The sequence below is a fragment of the Hibiscus syriacus genome, unplaced genomic scaffold (genome assembly GCF_006381635.1).
Source record: "Hibiscus syriacus cultivar Baekdansim isolate YM2019G1 unplaced genomic scaffold, ASM638163v2 tig00111197_pilon, whole genome shotgun sequence".
Taxonomy (NCBI): domain Eukaryota; kingdom Viridiplantae; phylum Streptophyta; class Magnoliopsida; order Malvales; family Malvaceae; genus Hibiscus; species Hibiscus syriacus.
The window spans coordinates 69,699-85,832 of record NW_024063013.1 but is presented as its reverse complement, the minus strand read 5'-3'; the positions used below and the strand labels follow the sequence as shown (position 1 = coordinate 85,832).

At 34.2% G+C, this 16,134-nt stretch overlaps 1 protein-coding gene and 1 pseudogene across 1 annotated transcript; one reads left to right on the top strand and one right to left on the bottom strand.

Moving 5' to 3' along the window:
• Nucleotides 1–3,257: 3,257 nt before the first annotated feature.
• On the bottom strand, nt 3,258–5,052 carry LOC120155559 (annotated as a pseudogene).
• Nucleotides 5,053–14,992: 9,940 nt separating this feature from the next.
• On the top strand, nt 14,993–15,580 carry LOC120155558. The gene has a single exon (XM_039167089.1). The coding sequence runs from the start codon at nt 14,993–14,995 to the stop codon at nt 15,578–15,580; it is 588 nt and encodes a 195-aa protein (XP_039023020.1).
• The last annotated feature ends 554 nt before the right edge of the window (nt 15,581–16,134 follow it).

Below are 16,134 nucleotides of genomic sequence, written 5' to 3'. Positions count from 1 at the left end.
AGCCAAGGTTGATCAAGTTCTTCTCATTATGAACTTCTTTTCCCTCATTGGATGAGTTCTCATTATGAACTTTCCACTGGAAATATTGATGCAAGGTTGAAGTTATTCTCATTATGAACTTTTTCTCCCTCGTCGGATGAGTTCTTCTCATTATGAACTCTCCATTGGAAATATTAAGCCAAGGTTGAACAAGTTTTTGTCATTATGAACTTCTTCTCCCTCGTTGGATGAGTTCTTCTCATTATGAACTCTCTACTGGAAACATTGATGTAAGGTTGAACAAGTTCTTCTCATTACAAACTTCTTCTCCCTTGTCGGATGAGTTCTTCTCATTGTGAACTCCCCACAGGAAATGTTAATTGGTTTATCTTCCCTTTGAAGATTTAAAATTGCAAAAGATTATTATATGTTAGTGATTTGGTGTTTGAAATACCTGAAGATATTAATTCAGAGGTCTTCAAATTTTGTTGAGATCCAATTCTTTCAAAATGGAGTCGTGAATTGATTCTTTGCTTAAATCTTCTTCTTCATCGTGGAATTGTGAAATCTTATCTAACGTTGGAATTCTTCCAATTGACGAATTTTCTGTGGAATGGCTCCTCTGCTCTTGAGACTCTGCCACTCCAAACTTGATTTCCTCTATTTGAAATTGGATTGTAATTTTCTCTTCTCGGGGTCACAGATCATTTTCTTTGTTTGGGAGATCTGTAAATGATCATGAATTTATTTATAAAGATATGAATACAATTAAATGTGTCAAAATGTAATGCATTTTTTCAGAAATGTTGTTTTATTTTATTTATGACCTCAAAGTGGAGAACTCGATCTTCCTTCACTTAGCCAATCTCGGTTAGAGCCTACTATAACATTATAACGAAACTTGTCCTATTCAAGCAAGCATTTTATTTTTTGGAAGAGAAATCTAATCAACTCAGATAACTTGTCTTTTCTCTCCTCTTATTTTGTTTCTTCATGAAAATATTAGAAAGAATGCTCTGTCCAATTCTTGTTGTGGTCAGATATATGATCATGACGCCTTTTTGTTCTGACCCAATTGTTCTATCTGAGCTTTTTCTTATGACGTTCTGTTAATTGAAGCATGAATGGTTTGTTTCTCGAAGTAAGCTTGTTTTATCTCTATGTTCTGCCCCTCATACTCCAAGCAGTGAGGTTTGTTCTCAATACATTCTTGATTTGACTCTTACCATGATCTGAACATGATTTGTGTTTCTATTTGTGCCCCAATGTGGGTACTTTCATGTCTCATCTTTATTTGAATGACGAAATTTCAACTCTAAATGGTCATACTCTCACGTCATCCACCAAAAATTGCATCTTGACAGCCAAATAAACATTCTCCTTTGCTCCTTATGAAGTTTTTGAACATCAATGCCAGCTTCAATGGTGGAAAAGATTTCTTATTTTACAGGGTTACTCAGAAGATTGATTCATATATCTGATACATGAGTACCTTGGATCTTTGTTACAATCAGAAAAATCTCAAAATGATCATACCCCTTTCTTAGTAAGGCAAATGTCTGCTCCGTGATTAATTATTGATGATGTCACAAAGAATGTGAAAAGTTTCATTCTTGAGTCTCCTGATCGGTCTGATTTGATTGGTCCAGGGATTGGAGAATGTCTTCCTTGCCCTTGCATCTTATAAGCCTCGTCAGTTTCCTTAGCAATCATCTTTTTTATTTGCCCCAGATCAAAATAACTTGAAAAATGTCTTTGATGGGAATTGACTATCTATCCTTATGAATTCAGCTCATATATGCTATTTCCCGAGTATTAATGTTTTGGGCTACTTTGGGCTCCTTGCTTTAAAAGATTAGTTCAAAGTAATACCAAGAAATTTTTTCTTTTTTTTTAACTATGTTAATCTACTTATAAGATGTTTGTAAAAGAAATCTGGGCTTGACATGAGAAAATTGGAATTTTTACAAAGTCGTGGCAATCATGGAAAGGATAAAAATCAAGAAATAAAGCCAAATGCCTCAAGCATCATTAGCATGAATGTTCCTAAACCAATCGATTTGATATAATTTGGAGCACTGAAGTAAGCTTCTATTTAGAAGATCTCAATTGTTGTCAAAATGTATGTAGATGTAAAGTTCCTTTCAAAATGTTAGGCTCTTATAAATCAATCAACTGAATACAACCTTGAAGCGTAGAGGTGAGCTTGCATCTATAGGACTTCCGAAAATACCCAAAATGTTTACAGTCGTGAAACTCATCCCAAAGTACCAGATACTTTAGAGGGTTTTATTTTCCAGATACCTAACATCAAAATGTATTTTAGCCGCCCTTTTAGGTTTTCAACTCAAACCCTTCATTTGGTTTCAAGACGATTTTTTATGGATTTTTGTCTTGAACCCTTTCAAAAAATTTATTTTATTTTATTTTTCTCTCTTTTATATTTTTTTATTTTTATTTTTATTTTTATTTTTTTTTTTCTTTTTTCTTTTTCTTTTTCTTTTTTTCTATTTTTTCTCTCTTTTATTTCCTTTTCTTTTTTATTTTCTCATCTTCTAAACAAAAGAATACATAATAGTCATTCCACATGATGAAGCCTAAAGCAAGCCACTGGAGAAGAAGGCTACGGCTAATCAACAACTATTCATGTCTATCAATAACATTTGTAAAACCCCAACAAGGTCCGAACACACGTCTACTTCGAAGGTAAATTAAATAAGTCTTGAGTTGTAAAAACCTTCGCAAAATGATGGTTGAAAAGCAACATTTTTTCAACAGAAGATCATAGAACAGTTGACATTTTCTTTCAATCTAGAAAGCTGAGGGACGATAATGACTTCGAGAACAGTAACACCATCTTGACTTGACGATATCTTAGAAGCATCCTCAAGCATCATAAATTGCCCCCAGTGCAAAGTTTCCAAGTGGGCATAGAAAATAAGATCAATGATAAAGATGGCGGTGGTGCTTCTTTGGTACACACATGACAGAGAATGAACTGGTTCCTAGAGATCATCATACGAAAACTCAATCTGATTAACAAAACATGATAACGGGTAGACCTCATGGTTCCAACTCTTATCAAGAAAATTACAAGCCTCAATGACTTGATCTAGTTTTTTTTCAAAGCTTGATTGAACTGAGACCTGTTGACCTTACCCCTGGATATGATTATGCAATCAGGATTCCTCTTCATGAACTTGTATAGAAGTCCAAGAGAATCTCCCAAATGATACCCTCATCCTCATTATCAAACACTCTTTTGAATAGAGAATCTATCATTTCAATCTTAGATGATTGTGTCCATATAGATGTCTAGGTAAAACACAAAAGATGAGCTATGGAGCTCCCAGAAGTTTGTATCGGATGTCCTCAAGCATTTTACCCACTCTAATAACGAGAGAACAATGTCTGTTCTGATTTGTCTCTTGAAACACATCATAGGGAGGGTCTATCATAATTCCTTTCATGAATCCACATCTAATTAGATCTCAAACAAGGCTATTTGTATCACGTCATGCCGAGAAATTAATAACATCCCATCGTTCAATCTTAGTTGGGTTTACCAGTTTTTGTTGTTAAAATTCTATTGCCCATTCCTTGGAAAGAAATCCTCATAATTCCCCACTTTTAACCTTGGTGCAAGAAGAACACGACCTTCCACTTGGGTGAAATTAGTGCTGATAGAAACGCCACATGAACGTAGTATTAGCTCAGCACCATAATTGATCCTCTATAAAGCACTAAACAAGACATTTATTTTTTCTTGAGGTCCTTGTCTTGAGTTTTCAACCAGCGAAGTTCCCTGAAAAGTGGTATTCATAGCTTTTGTATAGAGTTACAAGTACACCAAAGAGAAAAGCTCAATGGGAATATAAGTGTGACGCTTTGACTTGCCAACATTAATGCATGGAAAATCACAAGAATAATACAACTGTATGTTACGATGGTTGACAAAATAATCTCTACTATCTCTTCTTCATTCAAAATCTCGATTTCTTCATGGCGAGATAATATTTGTTCATCCTCATCTTTCCCCATCCTCAATAAAAATACGAAATAAAAGAATGTAAAGAATGATAATGAATATGAAAATGTATAAAATGATTGCCACTTGAGAAATAAAGGAAAACATCTTCAATTGCAAACAACGTAAGATTAACATAGTAGCCCTTCAAAAAAGATTTCTTAATCCTCGCAGGCAAAAGAATAAGATTTGATTCTGAGTATTACTCTAATTTTCATCTAGAAACTACACGGAGATCCTCTGTAGTCCACTTTTCAGTTCTCCTTCAGGGAAACATGGTCAGATTTCAGTACGAATTTTCCAACCTCAGTATCTTCGGGCATTTCACTGACAGACAGCTCTTGATCTTTCTTCTTCTTTTCTTCATCATTCGCTTCCACCAACTGTGGTCCACCATTGACTTTCCCATACTAAAAAGTATTTTTCATATACCCCCAAGGATTATCACATTCTTTCAAGTTGACCTCTTTCTCTTTTTGCTTGTTTAGCTCTTTCTTCCCTCGTTGGGAATTGGGCCAAAATTTTGATCCAAAATGATTTTATTTCAGGATGATAGTCTTGGTTGGGTTTTGAGCAATATTTGTTGTAACTATTGGTGGCGTACCTGTCAGACTCTTTGAAATGTCTATTGCCCCACTTGTCATCATAAAATCTGATATAGGCATCAGAGATACTTCAAGGCTTGACAAATTCGTTCTCATTCCTATGGGCCAGTCTCGGATTACATCCACTAAAACCTTCTTATTTGGATTTCTTCCCTCATTCTCTTGTGATATGTAACCTTTATAGGACTTGACTGGATTAATCTCTGTTGGGAAAGAAATGCTTGGTATTGAATTTTGACCTTCTGCTTCTCTTCCTTGGATCTCTGAATTTCTTACTCTAGAGGATCCTGTAATTTTCCTTCAAGGTTGCTAGAAACGTTAGTTGAACATCTTGAAGTTTCAGTATGGTTTACCCCAAGGAACCTCCTTATAAGACCATTTCTCATTTGGAGGCCACTGTGGCTGGGCATAACGTGATGCAATCAGCCTGACTTTAAGCATTTCAAAATGTGATTTTTTGCATGAAAAATGGAAAGGATGGAACTGAAAACTATGTGATTTCCTTTTACTATCATCCAACTTTCCTGATGGAAGACTAGCTTGCGTTGTCTTTAGAGATAGAGCCTGGTGACCCTTATTTGATGGTATGAAGGGCTAAAACATTGAATTATAGGACTTTGAATCTTTCTTTCTTGGCCAGTATTTGATCTCCTTTCATGCCCCTCTTCCTTGAGTGGAGCTCATTTCTTAAAAGGAAACTTTTACATTTCATTGGTCCTTCACTCATCACTAATTCAGCAATGCCCCCTGGGGCTACATCCAAATCTTGCAGCTGACTTGAGTTACCATGCTCTTTAACAAGTCCTTGATCATGGGTTGCTGTCACGTTGTCCCCACCATTAACGTTCAGAGTCTCATTCACAGTCTTTACAGCTGGATCCTCTAGTGGTTTCTCTCCATGAATCAAGACTGTCACCATGTGCATCAATTTAGACATATGCACTCTTGATTCGGCCTAAAATTTCTTTACATGATCAATCATCTCTTGTTGAGTCTTAACAAGCTGCATTTGAAGTTTCTTGATTTTACCAACCCGTGCCAAAATCTCATTCATGGCTTTTATCTTTCTCTAGGAAGACCAAGTTAGCTCCACTTTGCTTTTTAGAATTTCTGTCATGGAATGCTCTACGAATTATTCCCAAAATTCCATGATTAAATATATGTAAAAAAGGTTTGAAACAAATAAAATATGAATGTGTAATGCACATACAAAAATAAAGATGCAAAAATAAGAGTGAAAATGTGAGATACAAATGACAAGGAATTGATCCTAAAAGTAACGATTCCTTGAACAATTATTGAAAAACTGACAATGTCTCGGTACACTGGGGTAGTGAAAATCTGGTCCATCTGTAAATTGTCTAGCTCCTGCAAACATAGTATGTATCTTCTTCAAAGCTTCTACTTCGTCTCATACTTTTAGAAATATTTCGAGCTGGTTCGTGCTCAGCAGGTAGATTCTGACTTGTCTCCTTAGTATGTAAACTTTCTCTTGATAATACTCGATCTATGTAGAGCACCTCTGAAATTCTTCTAATCCCAGTGAAAGGCATTGTTGTGGCCATTATATTTCAAGAACCTATAAACGATCAGTTATTTAAAGGATCAATACCTTTGAATTATATGTCATGTTCATGCAAAATGCAATAAGACCAGATAAAAAGAAGTCAATGTTAGTAGAAACAAGACAAAAAGAATCAAGTTAGTTGAAATGATTAGTAAAAAATGAAATCTTAGCAGAAATAATTAAATTTGACTCAAAGTTGAGACTGAAAAATAAAGCATACACAGGAAATTAATAATCGTAACCATATGCGTTCTAGTTATCCTAGGCTATCCAATGGCTCTAGCGGGGTAATTTACTAAATTCTCTATATGAGGCTGGGTTATATCAAAGGTTCCCGATCTATCTTTTTTATGATATGTTAAGGTTGACCCCGATTCTAGCCCATTACAGGCTTGCGAATCGGGTTCAGCTCAAGGGATCACACCACTAAAAGTGTACGTTGAATATGATATCTGGATAGGCAACTTAGGGAGCTTTCCAAAGATACTTTATCAGACCCACACAAGGAAGCCCAATGCTCCTCGTGAGGTGTGACGTTTCTCCTTACTTTGGTGAACCGGGTTTGAGCTCGGTTTAGAGTTATGATATGCAACAATCCTAAATATTCACAGAAGTGTAAGCATTAACCAGAGAGAAAATCTATTTTTTTCTTTTGAAAAAACAAAATGATCCGTAAATTAAATAAGACGAACTAATTTCCAAAATCATAAATACATGGTAACCAACTCGTGGCTCCACTCTCAATTTGTTTTAAAAAAACATCCCCAATGGAGTCGCCAAGCTGTCGACACCATTTTTTTCCCGGGTGGGGAAAAGACCGATATCAACTATGGGTTTTTCTATTTAAAGAGTGTTTCAAAATGTGAGGAGTCACTCACAATCATTTAATGTGAGATTGGAACACAATTAAACCTGGGTGATTTTAATAAAACATTTTATTTTTATTAAAATACCAAGTTTTGGGGTCTTCAAAAATTCAGAAATCAGGTTCAGGAGTCGGTTACGCGTGGGGAAGGATTAGTACCCCCACAAGCGCCCAAAAATTGGTACCTAGTTGATTACCCTATATTTAAAATCAAAAATATTGAGTTTGATCTTTATTTAATTTGAAAATCATTAAGAATGCAGAGTTGAAAAGGGTATTTGTTTATTGAGACCGATAACATTCGCTCCCAAGCGTAAATGCGGGAGATCAACTATTGTGCCTAATAATCGAATATTACCTCGTTTTTATAAAGTCATGATGCGGTTTTGAAAATGATGTCGACTTATTTCAGGAATTACCAGTAGTCACCCCGGAGTATTATTGTGGGAGAGATATTATTAATTCCTTAATAAGTAAACAGTGCCTTAGAGTTAAAAATAAAATGCAATCAGACAAAATTTTATTCATCCAAATTAAACTAAAAGTAAATTAAGGCTTTATCTAACCTAAGGTTTCAAATTATGAAAGTTAAAGGACTTAAACGCACAAACCTAGATGTGTAGGTTCTAATATTAATCTTATTTAATTTTAATCAATTATTGAAGTGAATAACCGAGGTGGTCCCTTGATCATTTATGCGAGGGTTGACTCAGAGTATTCCCTAAATTAGGGGGACTATATTAAAACCTATCTAAAATTGTAGGCTCTATTTATCCTATTTAATTATTTCAATGTTAAGCTCTAATTAAGTTTGGGGACTAAATAGTCAAAGGATAAGAAAAACTACACTTATAAGACCTAAATATTAAATTCTAAAACTTAAGGATCTATGTCTATAAATCTTAAAGTTTAAAGGATTAATCTACAATTCTAAGCTCTAATACTAATTAAAAGAAAGGAATTATGCTAAGATAATTTTTAAAATTATTCAAAGATTATTAAATTAAGGATTCGAACAATCAACTCGAGTAATCGGGCATTTTTAGTGAGAAACTCAAATTGAATTGTTCCCTAATTAAACTAAAGTGTCGTCATAATTCCTAAATCTGATTCGAATATTAATCTAATTTAAAAACTAAATCTAGAATTTAAACTATGAAACGAAATAATTAAATCGAATTAAAATAATTAAAATAATAAATAAATAAAAACAGTAAAACAAAATCATAAAATAAACATACATTCAAGGACTTAATTGCATACATTTTAAATTACAAAACTAAAATTAAACATGCAAAGGGGCTAAACTAAAATAAATTGAAACTTAAAGCTTAATTCGAAATAAAATAAAAACAAATAGACTAGTGACTAAAATACAAAACATGTGTAATCTATAAGGACCTAAGGGTAATTTTTCATTTTTAATTAGGCCTAAAAGTAACATATTTAAATAAAAGGTAAAATTACATAATCAAACCTCCTATTTTTTAAAAAATAAAAAGTCACTACTAATAACTAAAATGCAAAAACATGATAAACTTAAAGGAATCTAAATGAAATTAACCCTAAAAAATAAAAATAAAAACATAAAAGGGGGAAAATAACAAAACAGTCCCTATAAGACTAAAATGCAAAGAACACGCTAAAATAACAGGGACTAAACAGTGAATAAACCAAAAATTTAAAGCATGTCAGAAAGGTAAAATAATAATTTTGGTCTCTATAGAGACCAAAATGCAAAAACACGACAAAAATTCAGCATTTAAAACGCAATTAACCCATTAGTCTTTCCTATATATATTACCATTTCCTTTTTTTCTTCATTTATAACCCCAAACCGAAAAAAAAACTTGGGATAATTCTCTCAACTCTTCCCCTCCTCGCAATGGGCCGCTACCCTTAGTCAGCTCTGGTCGCCGTCCAGTCACCGCACCGGCCACCGCACACGGTGGTCAAAATTTTCAAATTGACCCAAATCACCCTAAAACACTCGTCTCAACTAGATCTATCCCCATGAGCCTCTATTTTAGGCTTAAAACCCCAAAAAAGCTTAAAAATAACCCCAAAAACCAACTCGACACTTGGGTTTCTCTCACTCCGACCACTAAGGCTCGACTCACTATCTCCTCACAAGGTAATCCCTTACTCTTATCTCTTCTTTTTTTTTTCTTTTTTACTTGCTGTAAAATACGTTGTTTATATATATTTTTTGCTTGCTTGTATTTCGAAAAGAAAAAAAAGAACACACAAAAAATATACCTCGAATATTGCTTGTATTTTTTTTGAAAAACCAAGAGAAAAAAGATCTCCCTCCTCACAAAATGGTTCGGTTTTTATAACTGAGAATTTACATAGGTTTTATATAAAATAATCAAAAGAAACCCTAATCTAAAATTGGGTTACTATTTGTGATGATGTTATGGATTTTAATCTTTGAGATATAGCTTATCCCTGAGGCTGTGACAGTGGCAGAATGCTTAAAATGATGCTCTGGTGGCAGCGGCGGCATTAGCTAAAGCTGTTACATCCATGAGTGTTAGGGTCATGTTTAGTTAGGGTATGGATCTGGGTTTTGGCCGATAATCGGGTCGAACGGTTTGGGTGAGTCTAGTTTAGTTTAGGTTTAGGGTCTTTGTGTATTTGTTTTTTTTATTTTGGGTTTGGTTTTAGGGTTTGGTTTGGTTTGGGTAATGGGCTCAGGTATTTGGGTTTTATTTTTAATAATTTATATTAATAATATATATATAATAATAAAAGGAAAAATGGTGATTACAGGGAGTGACTACTGGTGATTCCCAAAATAAGTCGACATCCTTTTCAAAATCGCATCATGTTTTCTGAAATTAAGGCAATGTTCGATTATTAGGAACAATAGTTGATCTCCTGCATTTACGCTAGGGGGCGAATGCTATCGGCTTTAATAAACGAATATCATTTTCAACATTACATCTGTAATGATTTTCAAATTAAATAAATATCGAACTCAAAATTACTGATTTTAAATACATGGTAACCAACTAGGTACTAATTTTTGGCTTGTGGGGGTGATAATCCTTCCCAACACGTGTAATTGACTCCCGAACCTGATTTCTGGATTTTTGCAAACCTTAAAACTTGATATTTTGATAAAAATAAAATGTTTTATTAAAATCACTCGGTTTTTATGGTGTCTTAATCACACCTTAAATGATTGGTGGCGACTCCTCACATTTTGAAATTCTTTTCAAAGAGAAAACCCCCGAGTCAGTATCGGTCTTTCCCCGCTTGGGTGAAAAACGATGTCTGCAAGGAAGATTACTTTTTCAGGTTGGATGGAGTTTTCCAATATCATTTGTTGGTGTCACTTAAAGTTTTGCCTAAACCAATTCCTAATGTTTCACGTATACAATGCCTAATGTTTAAATCTTTATTAATTAGTCTTATTTTATACTTTTCATTAATATACAATTATTATGTTCACATTTTTTTGGATAAGTAAATATTTATTATCCAAATGAGCAATGTAGCTACAACAATCATCCCAAAAGGGAGTATAACCAATTACTTACAACAAAAATGGTTAGTTTATACCCCAGTAGTAGCATAAGTTACTGTTAACATTATCTAATCTATTAATGTTTTTGCCTCTAAATTGGATTCGACAAGCTCTTTGATGGTTGACAGAATTTGATCGACTTCTCTGGATCCTCGATGAAAGATTCTTCTATTTTTCTCCACCCAAATCAAATAGATGAACGAAGTCCAAACAAGCTTCAATAAGGAGGAAAGGAGATATTTACCTTTCCATTCATCATAAGCCCAGTTAATCATTGCTTCTCATGGCATGTAAGGTACTCGCAGATGAGAAAGATTAAGAATAGAGCTCCACAAAGATTTAGCAAAGCTGCAGTCAGCAAATAAATGATCCCTTGTTTCAATAGTCTCGTTACATAACACACAACAGCTATCATTGACAATCCGAGACAGTTTTTCCTGAGTGTGAAGTCTGTCCAAGATGGCCATCCAAGCGATCATACTGATTTTTGGAATGTGAGAAGGGAACCATATAATTTTGTGACAAGGTACCTTATTTCTTTTGTCTCTAACAGCTTCCCAAACGTCTTTAGTAGTTTTAGTTCCTGTATTGAGAGTGGGAAGAGCAGTAGATCGAAGTTTCAATAATCTCTTGATGTTCCAGCTGTGAGAAGCTTTTTCAGCCATGTCCTTGAAGTCTTCATTCTTAATTACATAGCAATATAACCAAGCGACCCAAAGAGATCCTTCTCCTGCAAGGATATTACGAATAAGCTGGATCATTCTGGCAGTGTTCCAGGATTTAATGTTCTTCAAACCTAAGCCTCCTTCGGATTTGGGATAACAGAGTCTTGCCCAGCTGAACCTAGCTCCAGATGCTGCTGTTAGCCTTGTTAGTTCCTTTCCATAGGAAACGAGAACAAAGCTGATCAATTTGATTAATAATGGTTTAGGGGAGGATGAATTGTCTACACCAGTAGTTAGCCACACTGTACAAGACTGTTTTGACTAACTCAAGCCTTCCAGCATAACTTAAGAGGTTACCTGACCAGTGATGGATTCTTAGCTTAATTCTGTCAATAAGAGGCTGGCAGTTCTGTTATGTTAGTTTTTAGTGACTAACGGAACCCCCAGGTACCTAACAGGAAGAAGACCTTGCTTGAAACCAAAAATGTTTTTGATAATTTGAAGATCAAGAGGAAATTCCAGCAGCAAAGAGTTCAGTCTTGCTAACATTAAGCTTAAGACCAGACATATGGTAGAAATGATTTAAGGAAGAGATAATTCCAGCAATAGAATCAGGATTTCCTTTGCAAAAAATTAAGAGATCATCAGCAAATGAAAGGTGGGTAAGGCCTATCTTTTTACATTTAGGATGGTATCGAAAATCCCTTTGGCAGTAGCAATATTAAGAGTTTTGGAGAGGAAGCTCATAGCTAGCACAAATAAGATAGGGGATAATGGTCACCCTGTCTAATTCCCCTATGGTCTTTGAAGTAACCAACCAAACTGCCATTTAGTGAATAGAGTACCTAGCTTCTGTAGTAAAACATGCTTCTATCCACCTTATTAAGATACTTGGTAGCCCAATAGCTTTGAGAATAGAATAAATGAATTCCCAATTAAGGGAATCAAATGCTTTTTGAAGGTCAATTTTGAGGGCACACCTTGGGGATATATGCTTCCTTCCATACCCTTTTACTAACTCTTGAGAAAGGAGAGTATTATCAGTTATAGTTCTTTCTTTAACAAATGTATAATGATTAGGATTAATTATTTCTGGCAGCAGCATGGTCTCTTAACAAGAATTTTGGTGATGATTTTGTATAGCACAGAACAACATGAGATTGGCCTGTAATCCTTAACAATGCTAGGGTTATGAACCTTATGAATCAAGGCTATTATAGTGGCATTGAAGGCATGCAAGATGAGTGCTTCTTGGAAGAAAAATCTGATAGCTTTGATTACATCTTCACCTACCACATGCCAGGTGTTTTTGAAAAAGAGCGAGGTGAATCCATCTGAGCCTGGGGACTTGTCATTTCCTTGAATAAAAAGAGCTTCTTTGATTTCTTCATCAGAGACAGTCTTAACAAGATCAGTTGAAATTTCAGCATGCAAGTCAAAGTGGAGTAGACTTTTCAAATAATGAGCACCAGTCTGTTGAATATTAGGGTCAGTTGTACCTAGTTTTAATTTGAAGAACTCTAAGACTTCTAAAGCTATTTCATCAAATGATTCCAGCCTTTTTCCTTGAGAATAATAAGAACTCTAATGGTATCTTTTATTTTTTTGTTGCAATGACAGAGTGAAAGAACTTGGTTCATTTGTCCCCCTCTTTGAGCCATCTAATTTTAGCTTTCTACCTAAGAAACATATTTTAGCCTCTTTAAGGTTAGATAGCTCATTTTGAGCATTAAGTTCTTTATCAATAGGGCTGGATCCTTTAAGAGTTAGGATATGTAATTGTTCCAACTCAGTTCTCTTTAGTTTGACCATAGCAGATAAGTTGTTGTAAAAATTCTTGTTTAAAGATTGTAAGCAAGGCTTTAGACATTTTAGCTTGAGAAACAAAGGTTGCATGGGGTTACCTTGAGAATGTTGCTGCCAGGAATGGGTGACTACATCAAGAAAGGAAGGGTGATATGACCAGAAGTTGAAGAACTTGAATGGTTTGGGTCGGTTAGTGTGGGTCTCTTTGTTTAACCAGACCAGTCATGCAATGGTCAGAGGGACCAGGGGCATAGAATTCAACAAAATACCTCAGCAAAGAATTGGCCCAGGAGGAGTTAATTAAAACTCTATCAAGTTTCCTTGCTAAGAATGCATCTTTTTGTTTATTACTCCATGAGAAGGGTGAGCAAAGTATGGGTGATCTTAGAGGAGGAGGTCATGAGTCACTTCTTGAAAATCCTTCATATCAGTTGATAGATAAGGGTCTAGTAGATCAGAATCAAAGCTTTCAGTGTAGTGAAGACAGGTGTTGAAATCGCCTCATAGAATCCAAGGGAGAGAATTAAGTTGAGAGTCAAGATGTCTAAGACGCTGCCATAACTGCCTTCTGTTAGAGCCATTATTACTGCCATAAATGGAAGCGATGATAAAGGGGATAATGTTGTATCGACACTTGACAGTGATACTTTGATCAGAAGAATTGAAGAGAGAAATGTCAATTCCATTTTTCCATAGCAGCCAGATTCTTCCATTAGAGGCATAATCATAATTTGTAAACGCATTCCAGCTCCCAAAATTAGAATGCAGAATGTTATCATATTTATCAGCTTTAATACGAGTCTCCATCAAACATAGGATATCTACTTTGTAAAGGTTGGCCCTTTGGAGGACTTTTATTTGCTTATGAGGATTATTTAATCCTCTTATGTTCCAAAAGCAAACTATCATTGTAAAGGAGATTTTGATGTTCCTCCTTTTTCTACAGGAGTCTTAGCATTAGCAAGTTGCTCTTTCTTTTTAGACTTATGTTCACACTTTTATTTTAATATAATCACCATAATTCATCTTATTAATTGACTATAAATCATAATCCTTTTAAAGAAAATCAAGATAAACCAATTCGATCCAAATTGTTAATTTAGATTTTAATTTTTATAACTAAATTTTATTAGAGGAAACTCGAATTCTAATTGCTTTTCTTTAAATTGGATTGTATTTTAATTCTAGTGATTAAAGATTATTTGATAATTGAGGTTATTTAATAAGTAAATAATTATTTTAGACAACAATTCTTATAGAATTAGGTTTTTTAGTCACTAAGTAGTAGCGGATCCACCTTCTGTTTAGGGTGGACACATTCCTACCTTGAAATTTGAATTTTCTTTGGTTAGTTACTTATTTTATTGGTTGTGTGAGCCCTGAAATTTTATTTTTAATCACTATATACGAAAATTTTGTGTGAACTAAATTTGCTCTTTCTTTTTAATAATTTAATAATTTGTCATTAAAAAAATAAAAGAAATATTTGGAAATAACACTTTGTATATATTTTATATCAAGAGAAACTTTAGAATTTACCGTGGATTGTTACATCTACTTCAACGAATGAATCATAGCTAATCAAATATACTTATTAATACATTATGCAATATGAAGTATGATCTATTTCTGCACGAACCAAGTTACCTTAGTGGTTAAAAGAATGGTTGTTATTCCTATAGGTCTTAGGTTTGATCACGAGAGAAGTATTTGAGCATTCATTGTTAAATGGTTAGAGAGCTTTTAGAACAAATACTACCACTTGATGTACTACTTTAGGAGAATAATTAAAATAAACAAATATATTGAAAGGAAAATATTATTAAAATAAACAAATATATTAAAATATTATTAAGGAGGTTGATTTTTGGAGCTTTGAGATTAAGGGGTCTTTAAAATTGAGTTTGAGGAAAATTTTATCATTGAGAAGTGAGGCTAGTGGGATGTTTCTGGCTATTTTGAGATCAGCGAGAACGGGAGATATATGGTCTGAAATTACGAGGAGGGATTGTAGAATTGTTTGGCACAAGTTGATATGGTTCCCTTTGCATGTTCCTAAATATGCTATGGTTGCTTGGTTCGCCATCCTTAATCGTTTTGCGACTAAGGATAGGTTGCGGAGAATGGGGACGGATATGGATAGTGTTTGTGCGTTATGTGCTGATGCGGACAAATCCAAAAATCATATTTTCTTTGAATGTGCATTTTCGGTGAGGGTGTGGAGTGTTGTTCTTGGCCTTTGTGGTTTGGATAGATCAACTCTTTCTTGGGATCAAGAGCTGGACTGGGCGGTTTCATGTCTTAAAGATAAGTGTCTCACTGTTAAGTTACTTAAATTGGCTTGGAATGCTTTCATTTACTGTATTTGGGAGGAGTGTTATATGGGATTATTTGGGGGTTCGATCAGGAGCCAATGTGATATTTTTTATTCTTTGAAGGAGATATTTGGTTTCATTCTTTATGGGAGGAAGTTTGATAGAACTGATCCCACTAATGCTAAGCTTTGTATAGAATGGGATCTTCTTGACTGAGTTTTGGAGATTTTTGTAGATACTCTTGTGATTTTGTAGCAGTTTTTCCGCGCATCATTTGGATTTAATACATACATTTTATCCAAAAAAATATTTTTAAAATATAAAATGAATCATGATGAGGTTCTAATACATTTAATTTTTTTTAATAGAAACAACTAGTATTATTAAAAAGTGAATAGAGATTAAGCTATTGAAAGACCACAGAGAACCGAAAATCGAAGCCGGTCATTGTGAGAAATTATCCACGAAAGCAAAATCGTGCATTTCAATCCATGAGTTCATAGTATGGAAGATCAACAATATTACAAATAAATGATATCTTGATCAGTTGTGGTGTAATCAAATCCCACCTTAAGAAACATAAATTGATTTATCCCACCTTAAAATTTAAAAAAAAAAAAAGAGAAAAAAGAAAACTAAAGAACAATAACTAACATCAAGTCCAATGTCATTGTCGACTAAACAAAATCAAAGAAGAAAAAGTTGATTTGTAACTATCTAATAATAAAGTAGGAAGATGTTATTTATAACTATTTAATTTTGGTGAACTA

Excerpts from the sequence above, each read along its gene's own strand:
- LOC120155558 (XM_039167089.1), top strand. The coding sequence starts at position 14,993 with ATGTTTCTGGCTATTTTGAGATCAGCGAGAACGGGAGATATATGGTCT.